We start from the raw sequence: 20,077 nt of genomic DNA, 5'->3' as shown, positions 1-20,077 counted from the left end.
AAGATATTTGAAAATTTTCAGTGGAGAAAAATAAAGGTTATATATCTATAGGTTATGTATCTTTTATGAACTCCCATCTCTTTGGTATTTCAAAGAGCCCCGTTTTATATTTGTTTTAAGCAGCCTTAAGTTCCCCCAAAGAGTTGCTGGGGCCTTAAATAAGTAGAAATACATGATAATATAAAAATAAAACGTAATAACAACGTTGCATAATAAAAACGTGTCATACGGTTTTATATACTGTATCAGGACTTTGGTTATGGCCACTTACCACTTCATAATTTGAGCATGCCATAATACTACAGATCCATTTTAAAAGGATAGTCACTCATCCAGGAAATTCTCGTGGTGTACGTATTTGCAGCTCCTGAATCTCAGTGTGCTTTTTGGAAAACATCTCAAAACATCCTCAAACGGGGTGATGAAATGTTGTCTGTTAAGCACAGTGGGATGTGGGAAATGCTTGAAAGGTGAGGATGGTGATGGAGTTAATGATGGGCAACCGCATGCTGACTCTGTTGTGTGCCCCCCTGGAGGCCAATTAATCTGTCCGATCCCAAGCTCTGCATGAGCCTTTGTCTCTTAGCTGGCTAGAGGAATGGAAGGGAAGCAGTGAGTGTGGCCCCAGCTCTCCGGGACTCGATCACTGTGGAAGATTTCACGGTCGTGAGTGTATTTGGGTACACGCAAAGAGGTTTAAACCAGAGTCTCAGCTAGAATGTATTGATTCTTTATCAGTTTCTGTCATAACACTCTCTTTTCCACACAGCTTTGAGCTTGAAAAGTTGTGTCGTTTTATTATGTCTGTGAAGAAAAACTATCGGCGGGTTCCTTATCACAACTGGAAACACGCAGTCACCGTAGCGCACTGCATGTATGCCATCCTCCAGAACAACCACGGGCTCTTCACTGACTTGGAGGTGGGTGTGCACATACTTTTTGTTGTTATCTTTCCACTTCAAATAACCTGAGTGGATTTAAATATTCTGTGTCTGGAGCACCTTCCCGATATGGATATATGACTTGTTGACCCCAATAATTGAATAGAAGCACACTTTGAAGTTGCTGCACCTGTATTTGTCCTATTATTCTGTATAAGAAATGTTATACAGAAATTCCAACTTCACCAGAATATTCCCCCGAGGAAACACTAGTTTTTTACTTTCTATTCCCTCTAAAAGCCCAAGTCTTCTGAAAGTCTTTGTTTCATAAACAAAGTAGATTTTTGCCCTTACCCTCGTGTGCTGGGTAATGTAGACATATCCTACTGACTTGAGAACCCAGAGCATTAAATCATCAATTATAGTTAAGGCATAAGTATGTATTTGATGTCTTGTCCGGTGAGGCAGTGGGTGCTGTGATGCTTCACTGACTTCCTGACTTTCCATACCCCAAGCTGGTAACACACTCAGAGATTTGGGGCTGCCGAGTCCACTCGAGTACCACTGTCCAGCCCATTCTTCTAGCCCCCAGCCCAGCACTCAGTGATGCTGACCACCAGCATGTCCTCTCCCCACACGGTCCTAGCAATGCCTCCCAAAAAGCCCAACTTGAATCCCCTCTCTGCTCCTCCACAAAACTGATTTCCTGCTTCAGAGGCCACACAGACTATGTCATCTCGGTCATGAGGATGTTGTGCTTTCCTCAAGGGTACATCCACTAGAATCCAGCACTCCTAAGGCCGGTCCTGTGCCTCTTCCATCCTATCAGACCACGTTTACAATCTGGCCAGGAAATTCAGAAGGTATATTTTAGGGGAAAAAGGTGCTATTTTAAAGAAAGAGTCAATTTTTCCTTCTTTTATTAATAATCTTTTGGTAGGGCTTAATTAGCCTAACAACTTAATATTTGTTACCAAAAAAAAGATGAAATTTGTTCTTTTTTCATGTAAATTATTCTGATTTTTCTATTCCATTGAATTCCATATTTTGAGACATTCAGCATTTTTTCCACTGAGTTCCTTTTAAGAAAGCAGTTTCCTTTTCTTATTTGCCATAGGTTAGCCTGTGAGTTTGACAACTCTGGAAACCATACTACCAAATTACACTGAAATATATATTCAAAAATGGAAAATTTTAAGATAAGTGAAAGAATTTTGCAGCTACAAATTAATTTTCACTTAAGTTCCTAATTCATCTTTAAAATTACATCATTATGTTTTCACAAAAACTCAGGTCCTTTTGGCTAAAAATAATCCCAAAATAATATGTGTAAAAATTCAAAATATATTTTTAAAAAGGATATTAAACCTCTGATAGAGCTAGTAGAAATTATCATTTGAGGGGAGCCTGGGTGGCTCAGTTGGTTAAACATCTGCCTTCAGCTCAGGTCATGATCCCAGAGTCCTGGGATTGACCTCCAGGTCAGGCTCCCTGCTCACTGGGGAGCCTGCTTCTCCCTCAGCCTCTCTCCCACACTTATGCTATCTCTTTCTCTCAAATAAATGAATGAAATCTTAAAAAAAAAAAAGAAATTATCATTTGATCTTATTAAAGGAGTATATTAGCAAAGATAATTCTTCACTTCGTAAATTATTTTCATGTGCTTAATTCTGGCATTACTCTTAATAAAATTACTGAACTTTATGTCAATAAAAAAATAGGTTAAAAAATTGCTTTTACCTATTGTGTAAGATTTTAAAACCTTGAAATTTCTTACCAGATTCATCATGGTTGACATAACAGTAGAAAATATGGGAACAACCCAAAACCAAAATAGTATTCAGAATGTAACTAATTCAGTTATCCTAAGACCCCCGAGCCTACAGGACTGCTCCCATGCAAATACCAGCAGTTGAGGGGTGCTGGTGTTCTGGGAGGCCTCCTTGTCCAGTAGGTTTGCAAGATAAACTAGTTCTGTTCAATGAGGATCAGAGAGGAGCATTTTGGAGGCATAGAGTTAAATGTGTGAGGTTTCTGCAGACCCTGTCCTGCATGTCAGCATCTCCCCCTGTGGGCTCTGACTACACACTCACCAGAACATTCACCAGGCTCTTCTCCAGAGCCGGCCTTTCCGCTTGACCTTGTCCACCATCTACCCCTCAGAGGACCTGCCCTAGCAGCTCATCCCTCCCTCTGCTCCCTCAACATGTTCTGTGCTGGAATGTCTTCTCTGCATGGACCACCCTGTTGTTACCTTAATCTGTCTCCCCCTCCACTCAGCGCTCTCCTGATTTCTCAGCCGCCTCTTGCCACAGACCAGTGGAAGAGCTCCCCTGCTGACTGGCTGCAATTCCTCTCCTCCCCTTTTTTCTGAAACCAACTTGAATCCTCCCCCCAAAAAATGCCCTGGGCCAGATCACCAGTACTGTGTGCCTTGCCTGCTGAGGGTCAGTACTTGAATCTCAGCTCTTTGAGTCACTGTCTCCACTTGGCTTCAGGATGCCCAACTCTCTTGGTTTCTTTTGACCACACAGGTTTGGAGGTTTGGAGAGTTTTTGCTGTTTCTCTTTCTTCAGACTTAAAGTTGGAATACTTGAAGGCTCAGACCTTTGGCCTCCTCCGACCTCCACAGCAGCTTTGGTGGTTTCAGCCAGTCTTGTGGCCCAAAATGCCAGATACACTGACACCTATCTCTCTTTTTCTAACTGAGACCTGCATCCCTGCTCAGCTCAGAATCTCCCCTGAGTATCAAATAGACATCACCCCTCAATCCAAAGCTAAACTCCTGACCTCTTCCCTGCAACCTCCTTCACCTGCGACTGTGCCATCTCAGTTGCTGACAGTCCTACACTTTCCAAGGTGAAATGCCTTGCAGCCATGCCTGATTCCTTCCTTCCCCTCCTCTTCTCCCTGCCGTCCCTTTGGCTCACACCCGGACCCTCAGGAAATCCTGTGACCTTGCTTGCAAAACCCAGCCAGACTTAATCATGTCCTCTGAGCCCCCAGTGCTATCACTCTGGTCTGAACTTTTGCCTGATTCACTACAAAAGCCTCCTCAACCAGTTTCTCTCCCCATCCTGGAGTCTGTTCTCAGTACCGTTGCCAGCATGGTAATCTTTTAAAACATGTAAGTTAGATGATATCACTCTCTGCTAAAAACTCTGTGGTCCTTCCCTGCTTTCTGCAGGAACCAGGGAAGGACCATAGAGTTTTTAAGACTGTTAAGATCTTCAGTCTACCCTCTCTGCTGTTCTTCTCTGTCCTCTGGCCACAGCTCCCATCATTTTCCTGATTGACCATTAGGGCAGGTTCACGGGCAAGAGCTAGCACCCATGTGCTCCTCTCCCTGAACCTCCTGCTTCTCTCCTTCACCCTCCAGGCTGCTCACATCGACTTTCTGTGGCTCACCTTGTCTCTTAACACCTCCCCTGCTTCTGCCTCTTCTCTCTCTCTCTCCCTGTACAATTTGCCATTTGTCACATGCCATGTGATTTACTTGTCATGTTCCTTTATTTATTTATAATAGCAATAGTGTTGTTGGAATTTAACATTGGATGGATTTTTTGAATGAAGGACTGAAACTGTCCTCCCCCTTGTTCAGATTTGCTTGATCTATAATTCTTGGGAATATTTGCATTAATTTGATAACCACCCCAGAGCTGAGCCAGATAACTCAAGAATAATTTGATTGTCAAGTTCATAAGGAGAAAAACAAAGAGGTTAAAAAAGAAGCTAGATCATCTGGAATTTTAAAGATTCCTAAGGATGTGGGCTATTGGAATGGCAGGAGCCTGTCCATATAATAGGAGTGATAAGCTGTAAATCCCTTCGTATCCATTTCCTTGTTTTGAACATCTGTGCACTGTGTTATTTTTTGAAGCGCAAAGGACTGCTAATCGCGTGTCTGTGTCATGACCTGGACCACAGGGGCTTCAGTAACAGCTACCTGCAGAAATTCGATCACCCTCTGGCAGCTCTCTATTCCACCTCTACCATGGAGCAGCACCACTTCTCCCAGACAGTGTCCATACTCCAGGTGAGCCCCTGTGCCACGTGCCCACCTGCTGCCTCTGACGTGTCGGGGGTCCCCCTGCTCCCAGAGGGGTACTAATGGTTTATAAGTAAACAAGGGATATTGGTCTGGCTTCCTAACCACAGCAGCTACATTTTATTGTAGAACATTGTATTGTGTAGTCATCATCAGATAATCGTGGGGTTTTTTGATGATGATTCCTTGGTGAAGATTTTGAATGTATATATATTTTGCAGACACATTTGATATTTGAGTACGTGATACTCTAAGGAAAAGTTTGTTTCACATCTTTAACTTATTTATACGGATTATCGTATTCTTAAACCCAAATATACTGGACAGTGAATCTTGAGAGTTAGGCAAATCAAGGTTTTAAGTTACTGAAGTCCTTTTAGTTTTTATGTGTGTCCTGTTCTTTATTTTATTGCTTTTAAGATATTCTTGGTGCTTGATTTAGACCCAGGCAGATCTCACTTCAATGTCTGATATATACACTCTGTCTTCACTTTAAACATTCGTCCTCAAACTCACCTTCACCAGGTAGCTGCTCATCAGGTCATCTGATTCATGATGGTTTGATTACTCTCCCAGACAGTTTCTTAAATGTGCTTTAATGTCAGAGGAGTGGACTCTGTTTTCCCATCGCTGTCAGCCTCAGAGTAGGAAGAGAAATCCCATGAGGTCCTCTGGCAATGCGTCTAAGGAAGGACATGAGCTCCTCAGGGCTGTGTGATAAACGCCAGCAGCAAGTCCAGCAGGGCTAGTGGTGGACGAGTGCAAGGCAGGAGAGTGTCTGCAGCCTGGCATCTCCCAGTCTCACACAGCCTGGGCCTCTCTTTGAGCTCCCGGGCTGTGGTTTTCTCTCCTCAGCTTCTCCTGACTGGCCTTGTTTGTTCTCTTCATCCTAAGTGTCCCAGGAATCATCAGGTAGTATTGCCTGCTCAGACCTTTCCAAAACCCAGCACAACGGACCTGTCTGGGTCCTGTTTCTTCACCAGAAAGTAAGTGGTGACCTCGCTGAAGTGCCCTGCTAGCTACCTGCTGGTCACGGTGGAGGAGTGTCAGAGACAGAGCTACTTCAGGGACTTTTAAGCCACATCCAGCGGGTAGTGGATTATTCCACTTGTTCACAGCTGGTCCTGTCCCTGAAAGCAGTAGGAAATCACACTCCTGCTGTCCCCTTAGCACCAATCCTTTCTTTATTTTTAAAATGATGTATGTATAGGTGGATGAATGGATAGATACAAATGTGCCTACCTAGTAATTTAAGCAGGATAAAAGGTGTGTGTGGGTGTGTATATATCTGTATGTGTGTGTATAGAAACATGCTTTTTGTAAATGACAAACATTATAGAACTTCATGATGGTTTTTATAGGTACCCTGATCTTACTCATGATTCCAGGCTGTTTGTACAGGAAGAAGAGTAAATGCCAAAAATGACATCGGGATGCCTTCATTTAGAGTTAATTCAGACTCACTACCATATCCTAATTCATACATTTGATTATGACAACATTTTTAGCAGTGTAATCTGCAAATAATTTTATTAGCCTTTATAAAGTTTCTTTGGAAAACCTATTTTAAATATAATAGGACTTGTTTTGAAATAGGGATTGCACAAAGTACACAGCTGCTGGGTAGAACAAAAAATTAAAGCCTGTGACATAGCAGTGTTCAAACCACGTACAGATGGGGTGGCCGGAACTACCCCTGACCCCTGCTCCATGCTGCGAGACTTGCCCCATTCGCTGCCATAAATAACAGAAGTTCAGAATGGTCTATCTCATTTTGAGCAAGCCCTCGGCAATGTGGGGGCTCTGCATTACACAACGCAGCATTCCTAGAGTGATCAGAGCACAGTAAGCAGAACCCACGGCAGTAAATTCAGTTCAGGCAGCTGTTGGCAAGAAGCTTTTGAAGAATCATTAGATTCCGAGTATTGGAGATGGGGTTTCAGTCAGTGAGGAGGCCGGAGTGAAGATGGACACCTGTGTTCTTCATCTCTAGAGAAGCCCAGTTACTCAACATACTTACAGTCCTCCTCAGATCACAAGGAGGAGAAGCTGGAAGGAAGCCCTGGGCGTTGCCACAGGTCTAGGCGAAAACCCCACCATTTATAAAGAAAAGCTCACCATTTATAAACCAAATCCCTGTCCTGAACTGAGCTGCAGCCTCCTGTGTGAGTTGGGACAGGAAGAAATGTAGCAGGGTCATCCGATGGCCTTACCTCCGTGGGCAAGAGTATCCAGGGAAGGTTTCCTTCTTTTTCTGGAAATTCCTCTACTCCATGCTGATTTGACATTTATGCTCACAATACTTCTCTGAGTACTTCTTCTCAGATCCATCTCTAACTGCCCCTTGAATTTTATTTTCATAGCATTTATTGAGCTCCTCACAGCTGCCAACACCCATTGTAGGCTGAGGGGATGTGATAATCCTGCTCCGTTGGAGCATGTGGTGTGGGTTTGTTTGTTTTTGGGTTTTTTTGCCATGTCAGTAAAATAGTTTTAATTTAATTTTATTTTATTAATTTTTATTTATTTATGATAGTCACACACACACAGAGAGAGAGAGAGAGAGAGAGAGAGGCAGAGACACAGGCAGAGGAAGAAGCAGGCTCCATGCACCGGGAGATTCGATCTCTGGGTCTCTAGGATTGTGCCCTGGGCCAAAGGCAGGTGCCAAACCGCTGCGCCACCCAGAGATCCCTAGTTTTAATTTTAAAATAGTCATCGATCTGAAAACGTCCCAAAGCTGGGAGTAACAGTCTAGAACCAAGGTTGGGAGGGGGCCAGGCCTCACCCAGAGCCCAGCTTGAGGCCCTTGAGGCCCTCCCTCTCCTCCCTTCCAGAGGGAGGATGGACACAGCAGAGGCGAGCCCTGAGTGAGTCCTCTCCCTCATCCCCCAAGGGCCCCTTGAAGGCAACAGCTTGTACAGAGGACTTGAGGGGAGAGGAAAGCAGGCAGAAAATAGAAATTAGAGGTTAATAATCCCAACGACATCCCCCTCCCCCCCTGGAAAAACAAAGAAACAAGAAAACAATCTGTGGGTATGAAAGGGGGATGGAGGATAAACACTGATGTAACAGACCCCTCAGGGCCCCAACAGCCCAATTTGGGCTGACGAAGGGTCTTGAGCCCCAGCTGCATGTTACCTTTGGGGAGTAAATATTCCAAGAAGAAAAAAGGGAAAGCCATGAGGCAAGCTGGTACCAGTCAGTGGACTCAGTTAAAGGCCCGGGGTAGCCGCCACCTGACCCTCCCTGCAGAGGGGCAGACAGCAGTGCAGGCCTGAGTGGGGAGTGAGGAAGGTTTGCATCTAGATCCCTGTCCTCTCCATCACCTCCATGTGCCTCCATGTGGCTCCTCTCACTGCTCTGCTGGGCTGCTCTCTGGAGTCCTCTCCATCACCCGTTGGTTGTGGCTCTCACACCTGTGCCTCAACCTGGGGCACAGGGGGACTTCTGTTTCCAAACACCTGGACTCAGCATTAGGTGTGACCAAATTTGTGTCTATTGTTTTATTTTTTTTATTTAGATTTTATTTATTTATTCATGAGGGACACAGAGAGAGAGAGAGAGAGAGAGAGAGAGAGAGAAAGAGAGAGAGAGAGAGAGGCAGAGACACAGGCAGAGGGAGAAGCAGGCTCCATGCAGGGAGCCCCATGTGGGACTCCATCCCAGGTCTCCAGGATCACACCCTGGGCTGCAGGCGGTGCTAAACCGCTGAGCCACCGGGGCTGCCCTGTGCCTATTGTTTTATATCTCCTTTGGTGGTGGCCTCCATGACCAAACTACCACAGGGGGGTGACCTGAGAGTCATCGTTCTGCACCCGCACCCCCACATCCTGTTGCCAGGGCCTGCCAATTTTATATTTTATCAAAACGACTCCAAATTTGACCAATTTAAGGTGATATTCTAGAGTAATAGTAATAGAGTAAAAATAAAAATTAAAACTTCCAGTCACTAAAATAAGGGACAAGATAATATATTGTTGTAGCATATGGATACCTCTGGTGTCTCTGTTTATCTTCATTGTTCACCATTATGAAGGGGTTTGCCTGTTGCTATCCTGATCTCTGCAGATCTTTATCACTCTGGCTACAAGATGATTGTGGATCTGGAACTGTGGCAGCATGGCCCAATAGAAGATAAATAATTTGGTATATAATGGTAGGAGATAGCTGTCCATCAGGCCTTCCCAAGGCTCTGTGTGTCTGTGTGAGTTTGTCAGTTTTGTTAACCTCCTGCTGGCTGGGTGTGGCTGCCACTATTACTTACTGGATAATCTGGGCAACTAGAGGGAGCACCATCACACCCCTGGCTGACCCCAGCAACATCAACAAACAGAGAATAGAAAATATATTTAAAAAGCTAATCTCAATCTAACGCACAAACACATAACTTCACAGAAAGGCAGGAGGAGTCTTTGTTCCTGGCTCGTCTTCACTTTTGTCATTGAGAAGGATCTGGTGGGCAGTGGGAGGAGGTTAGGTCATGGATAAAGTAAGAGAAGTAGTCTTACTTATTATCTGCATTCTTATTTTTGCTACACTGCCCATTACCTCTTAACATCAGGGTATCAGGACTGGTTTCCTGGGGATTGGGGTTCTAGGCTGTCTATAGGTCACATTGGGCATTCCAGACAGGAAACTTCTACTACATGCTGGACTGGCCCTCCTACAGCCTATGTGAGTCACCAATGGCCTCGCTTTTTGACATCCCGCATTCAACCTTCATCATCTGTTATCTACCTTTTTTTCCCTCATTGACCACCATTTCTCCAGGCTCAAGTCCATCATCCACGTTTCTCAAACCCATCACCCAGGTACATGTCTAAACATGTTATTCTCCTTTTTAAAAGTCAGTGGGTTTTGTGGTGTCAAGAATAAATTGTTTCTTTTTTTCTTAAGATTGTATTTATTTATTTGAGAGACAGAGAGAGAAGCACAAGCAGGGGGAGGGACAGAGAGGGAGAAGCAGATTCCCCACTGAGCATGGAGGCTGATGGCAGGACTCAATCCCAGGACCCTAAGATCATGACCTGAGCTAAAGGCAGACACTTAACTGAGCCATCCCAGGTGCCCCAATAAATTCCAGTTGTAAAGTGAATAGTCTTTAGTGAATGGCGCCTGGGTATTCTAGGACTGTTGTATGTTGTATTTCTTAGCTGCAGACTGTTTCTTGCTTCTGTGTCACTGCCTGGATCCTTCCTACTTGTAATACTCCCACTGCCTTTGGGCCAACTTCTTATTGTCAAGGTTCAGCTCAGGTATTACCTCCTCCAGTGGAATTACTTTATGACTTCTCCCACACAGCTGGGTCACTGCCATGTGCCCCATTACATGGCCCCTGAGCCCGCAAACAGACATGTATCTTAGTTTCTCTCACATTGTATTGAAATGTTCTATTGGTGAGTTTACCTTGCCCCTACTCCGCATTATAAGCCCAATGCGGGCCCATTATAAGCCCATTATAAGCCTGCATTATTCATCCCTGTCCCTGCCCACCCATCACCAGGTCTCTTGAGGTGGCTGCTTGGTGGTCATGGGAAAGTACCAAATGTGGATGCAAAAGAGTTCAGGAGAGGCAAAACAGTGAGTACAGAGTTTGGAGACGGGAAACTGCCAAGTTTTATTTAAGGGAGAGTGAGTGAGTCTCCTTACAACAAAGAGTTTAGGTGGCTTGATACTGAAACAAAAAGTAGAATGCCTCCAAGTAAGGAGACTATTTTGTGTGACCAGTGACATCCAAGAAAACAATTGTGTAAGCTTTGTTTCCTTACCCAAAGCTCTCCCACACATTTTAGTAATTGTGGTAGAACCATTAGTGCTAGAATATTAAATCCACTTATTCTCTCTCCTAATGAGATGTCAATGATTATTTTGAATATCAAAGCCACCCTTTTCTGTATGTTTGCCTTCTGTGAATATTCCATGTCAAGTACTCAAAGTCAAAATTTTAAAAAAGACCAATTAGGAATAATCTTTCTTGTTATTAAGAAAATGTTCTTGGGGTGCCTGGGTGGCTCAGTCAGTTAAACATTTGCCTTTGGCTCAGGTCATGATCCCAGGGTGCCGGAAGAGAATCCCACATCAGGCTCCTTGCTTGGTGGGGAGCCTACTTCTCCCTCTCTCTCTGCTGTTCCCCTTGCTTATACTCTCTCTCTCCCTCTATCTCTCTAATATTAAAAAAAAATATTTTTTTAAAAAAGAAAATTTTCTCAATATTCCATTAATCTTGAATTGTCTAGATTCTGAAATATGTTTACATGTTAAGAAAATTATCTTTATACCCAGCATTTTGGAATCCTGTAACATTTTCATTACTTCCTATAGTTGCTAACAAGCAATTCTTCCAATCTGTCTGTACTAAGTAGAATTTACTGCAAAGTTATCATACTTCTCTCCAACACTGCCTTTACTAATAAGTTAAAAGTTATCACACAGAGGCTAGCTTCAACCTGTCACTTTCTGTAGATGTATTCTGAGTGGATAAAAGTGATCTTTGGCTACCAAATTTTTTTCTGGGCATATCTGTTTGTTTGATTTTCCTTTCTGTCCCTTTGCTCTGGCTGCAGTTAAACTGGTAGATTTTGTTCTCTTCATCACAGTCATCATCATAGTAATCACTTCATCATTTATTAGGTGCTCATTATAAACACTATATACTTAATACTTACTATAAATAAATAAATCAGAAACCTAAGAATTTTGCACGTATTAACACATTGATTTTTATAACATTCTATGAGGTAGGTATCACAGTTTATTTCCATTTTACAAATAAGAGGAATGTGCATCAAAGAGGTTAAATAACTTGTCCTTTGTCATACAGCTAGTAAGTGAACAGGATTAAAAGCTAGAATTGTTTGACTCCAAATCCTAAGTTCTTAATTACAGTACTACTATGCTTCCTATCCTGTGGTTGATGAAGTAGGTGATTAAGTATCAGAATAAATATCCAGCTGTTGCCATTGTGAATGCTCGATGCAGTTGACTTTTGTCATGTCAGACCCCCTGAATGATTCAGCCCATGCCTATGGATTCCTGTGGTGGTGACTTAAACCCACCCCGTGGGCTTGGGCTGGTTGGCACACAGGTATTAAAATCTGAGCCCCAGGGCCTTTCCTTAAGAATCTCTTTCTTTCTTTTTTTTTTTTAATTTTTTTTTTTTTTTTTTAAGAATCTCTTTCATAGAACTAAGCAGCATGGGGCTTTGAGGAGAATTCTTTATGATTAATAATAATATTTTAAAAGCTTGCTGAGGAAAGATGGATCAGCGTGTCTTTCTGCTTTGGTTCTAACCAAACCCACACTGTTGCTAGAGTGATTGTCGTAGGACAGGCCTCTCCTGTCCTGACCCTTCTTGTCGCCTTCCGGTGATCATTTCAGTTCTGACACAAGGCCTTTGTTTGAACTCTTACTATTTGTCACCATTTTTTCACGCAGACGATGTGCTTGAGCCATATTGAAATTGTGTGGCTCCCACGGAACACGTGTGGTCTCCTGCTGTTCCGTGCAGGCTTGTGGCCCCTCCTTGTCTGCAGAATCCGTGTCCCTGCCCGAGGTCTTCTCCATCATGGAGACTGCTCCATCCATTTTATTGCGTGCTTATACGCGTCTCTCCCATTAAGCTGTGAACCCTTCACAGAATGAACTCATGTTGTTTGGGCCCATGGGCAGAGTAGCTGCTGTCCCGTGAACATCCTTACACAAAGTGAAGCCTTGCAGACGAAGTATCTGCCAAATCAGTAAAGACCTCTTTTCTTCATCTTGTGATGGGAAGAACAGAGGCAGTGCAGTCAACGGCTAGAAATCTGTGGGGTCACCCTGTTGAGAGTCGGAGGGATTGAAAGATGACCCACCCAGGGAATGGGTCACCAGGGGGCTTCCAGCACATAGCTGATTCCAGCATTGCCCATGCTCTCTAGTAGCTCATAGACCTCAGCTGCTTAGAGCACCTGCAACAGAGCCCACTCATGCTCTCACAGGCCTGAGGACTGACTATATGCAGTTCATCCATCTTTGGATTTTAGACAAATTTCCCAATATAAAATGCGTGATTGATACAAAATGGGATGAACTGCCTTAAATTCATATAAACTTTACACAGTACAACCTGGGACATTAACTATAATAAACTCACCAGTTGGTATATAAAAGGTATTATTTTATGAGGTTTTAATGTTAACTAACGTGAAATTGGAGCTTTTAAAAGATTTAAAGCTATTTATCTGCTCTGTTTGGTTGCTGTATCTCCCTTATTTTCTTTTCCTTTGGTAGGAGCAAAGTGCTGAAAAATATGTACTTGATCCTCTTAAAGGTATACAGTTCATGTATTTGTTACCTTTGCTCTTGCAGAATATTGAAGGAAGCAGTAAAAGGGTTCTGGCTACAACTTTCCCTTACAAAGGACCTCTGCTAAACTTTTCCACCTAGTTTCCTTTCATATCAAAAAGTCCCTGAAACCAATATTGCATGTTAACTAGCTAGAATTTAGATAAAAAAATTTTTTTAAAAAGAAAAGCAATGAAAGAAATAATAAATCTGAAGTAGCCAACAATATACAGATCCTTTAAAATCATCTGCATTTGCGATAGATCATGGATACTTTTGAGATGTCCTTAAGGATGACACACTCAGCAAACATATTTTTATAATATGTGTGTGTTAAATATATATGTGTGTGTATGTGTGCGTATATATATAGTTGCAGTGAGTTTGTAACTCTATGGTCCCGGAGACAATTTCTAGAACCCAGGCTAAGAAGTCCCTATTTTAGAGGGATTAAAGAAAAATTCTCAACAGTATGATAGAATATTTTTATACACTACAATTTAATGGTTTATTGGTAATAAAGCACATAAATATTTTTCACATGTGATTGCTCTTTTGACAGCCTGCCAATAGTAGATGTGTGCATGAGAACCAACCATGCATACCAGTGTGAAACATGTTTACGCTTTGGGAGCGTAGGTGACAAGGCATTAAGTATTGAAACGGAAACTGCTACTTTTCCTTGAGTTAGGATGAAATGAAAGCAAAGCAGATTTCATAGCAGGAGTCAGAGAAAAAAGTTCTTTTCTTTTAACTTCCTGCTCTAAAATTTTTGGAAGTTTGAGTTCAACCACCTTCCCAGAGCTTGAATCTCTTCCCCCTGTCCCCTCAGTGACTAAGCAGCCTGGGTTCAGCCTTCCACCCACAACATTTCCTACATCATCCCCGTGGTAACTGAACTTCAGGGGTTTCTTCCTCATGTTGACCTGAAGTCGGCCATCATGTCTACCCTTTGGCTGTCGTATTCATGAAGGCTGCTTCAAGTGAGATTGTGTTACTAAAAATGACCAAAATGACCAGTTTATCTAAGCACCGCAATTACTCTTCAGGCAAAGAAAAATCCTGTTGATGATTCAACAAATAACTTCATTTCAATTAGATTCCAAAGAGTTCTTCAGAGAGTTCTTTAAATTTTATAATTTGAAAGTGAAATCATGTCTTTGAAAATGTTTTGTGAATTTCAAGCATCCTATAAATGTAAGTCCTTCCTATTATTACTGTCAGAAAAATAACCAACCCCATTTGCTGCATTTATCATAGGATAATTTAAATATTTATAAAAGCTAAAAACTAGGTAATAATGATTCTGATTGAAAAAAATGGTGCACATACAGCCTTATTTCAGGGTAATAGGAAGGAGGCCACGTCTTAGTGAGATGTCTGATTTTGTAAAAAAAAAAGTATACTTTAATAATTTCAAGTTTTTAATGTATTGTATCAGCTGATAAGTATAGCTTAGAGCAAGTGAAAGCAATCAGTTACAGTAGGACTATGTTGTCTCATAATGAATAATTTAACAATAATTGATGAGCCCACAAATTGAATGCATCCTTATTATTTCAGTCTTTTTGTTTGAAAAAAAAACAACCCATTTTTAATCTCAATTACAAATAAAGACTTAAGATTCTCAGAGGAAAAAGTGTTTTTTTTTTTAATATTTTATTTATTTATTCATGACAGACAGAGGCAGAGACACAGGCAGAGGGAGAAGCAGGCTTCACGCAGGGAGCCAGACATGGGACTCGATCCTGGGTCTCCAGGATCAGGCCCTGGGCCAAAGGTGGTGCAAAACCGCTGAGCCACCCAGGCTGCCCATGGAAAAAGTTATTCTAGAAAATTCTTAACAGATTCATATGCAAAAGAATAATGCTGAGGTACTAGAGTACAAATGCCCAGTGTGTAGTCTTGTCCAGGGTTTAGTTTGCTGTTCTCCCTCCCGTGACCACAGTGGAAGAGGGGGTGTTTTCACCTCAGCAATTTGTGTTTTACATAAAAGGATTGTTAACCCGTTGGGAGAAATTTTAATATGCCTGACTAAACTTCATTTTGAGATTGTGGAACCGTTTCTTCAAGGATATGGAGGAAGTAGGTTACTATTTGTTAGATGTGCTGAAGTGGACAAAGATATACATGATTTATAACCCATTAGTTTCCTTCTAATATAAAAATTACTAAAGTTTTAAGTTAGTTTAAGAAGAAATGTTTTAAAGGGCACCTTGGTGGCTCAGTGGTTGAGCGTCTGCCTTTGGCTCGGGTAGTGATCCTGGGGTTCTGGGATCGAGTCCCGCATCAGGCTCCCCACAGTGAGCCTGCTTCTCCCTCTGCCTATATCTCTGCCTCTCTTTGTGTGTCTCTCATGAATAAATAAATAAAATCTTTAGAAGAAGAAATGTCTTAAATATTTTACATTTTCTAGTCATTTAATAGCTTACTAGAAATATCAAAAAACTAGATCTATATTTAAATAACTCGGATTTTTTGGTAGCAAATGATGTTACTGTAGGAAATAGATCCTTTACATGGTAACATAATTGTTGTAGCTTAAGGCAAAACCACATTAATTTCCATTAATCATTACAAACTATCCTTTTGTTCCCCCCAAACTTGTCATTTGTGTGCCGAATGCCATTGACTGACTGTGTTTCAAGTACCTGCAAATGTCATAAGATTAGAGCTTGTGCTTGTTATTGGTGGTGTTTATTTGTGTTTTTTCCGTAGTTGGAAGGGCACAATATCTTCTCCACCCTGAGCTCCAGTGAATATGAACAGGTGCTTGAGATCATCCGCAAAGCCATCATTGCCACAGACCTTGCTTTATACTTTGGAAACAGGAAACAGTTGGAAGAGATGTACCAGACCGGATCGCTAAACCTTAATAATCAATCACATAGGTAAAAATAATTTTTAAAAGTTTAGAAGCATAGGAACTATTATCTGAAATAAACTTAAAAACAGAAATATAATTTAGCATAAATTTATATTTGAAGGAAGAAATGTAAAAATCTTTATATGTTTTCTTTTTGTTTTACATGCACTTTATATTTACTTTGCATGTTTCCTTATTTGACAGAATTACTGAGTGTGAATTGTGGGGATAATTAAAATATATGAATTGCAACTTAAACTGCTCACACAGGAATGGATACTTTTAAAGAGAAGTCATCTTGCAAGAGGTCTCTCCTTGAATTCATTTCAGTCCAGGGTTTAGTCATTGGCTTCACAGACTCAAAAGGAAATGAAAATGGATTCATTTTTCAGAATCCGGATCTTATTGATCGGGTTAATGTGATTGGTGGATAAAACTGGAATTCCTTCTTATTCATCTAACATAATTTTAGTTATAAACATCAGAGTACTGGGATTTAGGAAACTAAGTGACAAAAGTTTGTTTCATGAACATGGAGTCAGAACAAAGAGAATTAGATTACTTAAAATGTTCTAACGTATCAGGCTAAATTTATCTGGTTTATTTTTTCTGGGAAGGCATGTCTTACCTAATGGATTCAGAAATATATCAGGTGTGTTCATGGTGAACCTGTCCACCATCTGTATAGTAGATCTCTGTCTACTGGCTAACCTGCCTCTTCCTCTTGTCAGTTTGTAGGTATGACCACCACCTTTTCCTGCTAGGACTCTCCCTTTGTGGTTTCCATGTCTGATCAAGTCCATCTTAAGGGATGCCATCTTTACCTTGAGATTTGTGAACACTTGTTTACTGGTCTCTGCTAGTCCTGCTGGACTTGGGTCTATATTCTCTTTGTTCAGGTGCTGTGCATTCTTCCTCTGTGAACCTTCAGTATTGATCATAACATTTCTTTCTTTTTTTTAATTTACCTATGTAGCTGCCTTTTTTTTAAATAAATTTATTTTTTATTGGTGTTCAATTAACCAACATACAGAATAACACCCAGCGCTCATACAATGGAATATTCCTCAGCCATTAGAAACGACAAATGCCCACCATTTGCTTCAACGTGGATGGAACTGGAGGGTATTATGCTGAGTGAAGTAAGTCAATCGGAGAAGGACAAGCATAACATTTCTTTTTTAGAAGAGTTTGCTTTAAAGCTTTTAGAAGCAATTCACTCAGGTACCACAAACACGAAACATGAGGTTTACAAATGACTACAGATATGCAATAAAGTTTACCTCTTCAAGAATATCATATACATGTAGTAAAATGATATCCATTCCTTTGATTAAGCCGTCGTTGTTTGTGATTCAGTTTGCATTCAAACAGGCAGGTCCAGATTTTGCAGAGCCTGAAATTTAGACAATTTCGGGAACCCTGTTTAAGGAAAAAAGAGATACCTTATTTTCACCTAGGGCAGTCTGAACACATTGCCAGGGCCCTCCCAGGACCATGGAAGGGGTCAGTGTCATTATGGGCCACAGAGGTTCTTCCCAGCACATCTTCCTCTGCTTGCAACAGGTTTTGTGTGTAGCTCTTGTAAAAACAGGTGTTTGTTTACAGTTCTCTTTCTTATGGTGGTTTATAAGATTAGGAAAATAGACCCTGGATGAAAGTAGCCTTTGGTTTGCTGAAACTCATACACATACATTTTTTTAGGTTATAAGTAAGAGTCATGTAACTAGTATCAAGTTTCTTTCATATATTTTTAGCAAAATGGTTACAATAATATTTTAAAATAGAAAATTTAAAATCTAATTACAAATAGTATATTTGGTGCTTAATGCATATGTGTGTGTGTTAATGGTGTATACTGTCTACCTATGGATGATTAAATTTTGGACAGTTAATTTTAAAGGTAATGCATGTTTGTCTTAACAATTCAAAGAGTGCAGAAGAGTATATAAGAAGAATATTATGTTTTTCTGCATTCCATGCCAGCAATCTGATTGGTATTAAAATCATCCCATGTACTTTTCTGTGTTTATCCAAAGCTCTGTGTTGGGGTGTGTGTGTCTGTCTGTACACTATGTCTACACAAACATACTGTCCTCTGTTTTTTATTAATAAAAATGTGATTATACACGATGCATTCCCTTTTTTGAGGAGTTACATAACACCTTGTAGAATGGGGTACAACAATATAAAGGCTTATTAAAACTTTCCCCATACTGGTGGTCAGATATTTCTAGAATTTTGCAGTGTAAATAATGCTGCAATAAACTTGCTTATTTAGTCTTACCTGTTGACCTATTGGTCCTTTAAAAATAGATACTCCTCCTAACATGTGAGTGAAAATTGTTGCTCATTAAATGTGCCATTTTCTGATAGCTCTCTGTATTACAGATTGCTTCATGTTTGTTGGCCATTTATTATTCCTACTTCTATGTATATGTCTGTTCAGAGCTTTTGTATGTTTTTTGTTGAATTGTTTACTTTTTATGATAAATAAGTATACATTATATATTTTGTTAAGGGTGCTAGGAGTTTCTCTGTTATATGTTACAAATATTTTCTCTAGGCTATTTTCAAAAAATTTATTCAGATTTTCTTTTGACTATAAAGAAATTTAATTTCATGAGGTCAAATCTCCCATTTGTTTTTATCAAATCTGTTTTCCTGTCTTGTGTAAGACAACCTCCCCTGTCCTCACAGTAATATATATAGTACTTAGTTAATAGTTTTGTATATTTTTATAGTTTTGATTCTCATAGTTAGATCTTAGTTCTTCTGGAGTTATATCTTTTATTTATAACTGGTGAGTTGAATCAATATTATTTAATTAATAGTCTCTTTTTTCCATTGATTGAAGTTTTCATCTAAACTTGGATAATTGTTTGGATTCCTTAAGCCATTTAAATACCAATTACCTAATCTTCCACTATGTTCATACTGTTTTGATTACTGAAACTATGTTGAAACTTATACATACCTAGTAAGATCATCTTCATCTTTCAATTACCTTCTAAAATTTTTATGGAAACTGTCACTTAATAAATACATTTTTAAATATTTTTATTAAAAACTATTTCAAACTTATAAAAAAGTAGAAATTATATTGAGATATACAATTTATACCCACTACCTGCATTCAAGAATTGTTAACATTTTACCATATATTTCAACCTTTCTTTTTTCGATGTGCCCTTTAAATGTAAATTATAGACATCATGACTTTTATCTCCTTCATCATGAATACTTAAAAAGAAATATTCTGCTATCAGTTCGAAATACCCACATTGGCTTTTCATTGCAACTGTGTTTATTTCTTCACTTGAAAATGGAAGTAGATTGTCTTCAAAGACACTGGCATGAGTCTTTAATCCTTTTTTTTTTAATATATTGGAGTTCAATTTGCCAATATATAGCAGAGCACCCAGTGCTCATCCCATCAAGTGCCCCAATTAGTGCCCATCACCCAGTCACCCCTACCCCCCGCCCACCTCCCTCTCCACCACCCCTTGTTCGTTTCCCAGAGTTAGGAGTCTCTCATGTTCTGTCTCCTTCTCTGATATTTCCCACTCATTTTTTCTCCTTTCCCCTTTATTCCCTGTCACTATTTTTTATATTCCCCAAATGAATGAGACCATATAATGTTTGTCCTTCTCCGATTGACTTATTTCATGAGTCTTTAATCCTGACAACACTTTATAGCTTGTCTACACAGGTCCTATCTCTTGGTAAAACTATATGGTTGTTTTACAGATTTAATCACTTGTGAATATATTTTTCCCCCATTTTTAACTGGAAATACAGCTTCCAGTATAAATAAAGTTATGAATTTCTATATATTTCTCTGTTTTGCTTCATGTGTTTAGAAACTTTATTAAATGCTTACACATTTATATTTGTTATGTCTTCTCTATGATTTACCCTCTGGTCAATGTGGAGTTAATTCTCTTTTATTGTCTG

General features: G+C 40.4%; 1 protein-coding gene across 3 annotated transcripts in view; it reads left to right on the top strand.

Annotated features, from left to right (window-relative positions):
- The window catches only part of PDE10A (phosphodiesterase 10A), a 590,722-nt gene that overhangs the window by 539,542 nt on the left and 31,103 nt on the right, over positions 1–20,077 (top strand). For all 3 annotated transcript variants that reach the window (XM_077899644.1, XM_077899635.1, XM_077899625.1), the window contains 3 exons: positions 770–920; positions 4,762–4,917; positions 15,973–16,145. In XM_077899644.1, the coding sequence (XP_077755770.1) occupies positions 770–920; positions 4,762–4,917; positions 15,973–16,145 (480 nt within the window). The remainder of the gene's footprint in view (positions 1–769; positions 921–4,761; positions 4,918–15,972; positions 16,146–20,077) is intronic.

The sequence above is a fragment of the Canis aureus genome, chromosome 1, assembly GCF_053574225.1.
Source record: "Canis aureus isolate CA01 chromosome 1, VMU_Caureus_v.1.0, whole genome shotgun sequence".
Taxonomy (NCBI): domain Eukaryota; kingdom Metazoa; phylum Chordata; class Mammalia; order Carnivora; family Canidae; genus Canis; species Canis aureus.
Note: the sequence above shows the minus strand (reverse complement) of the source record. Positions and strands in the feature narration are given on the sequence as shown.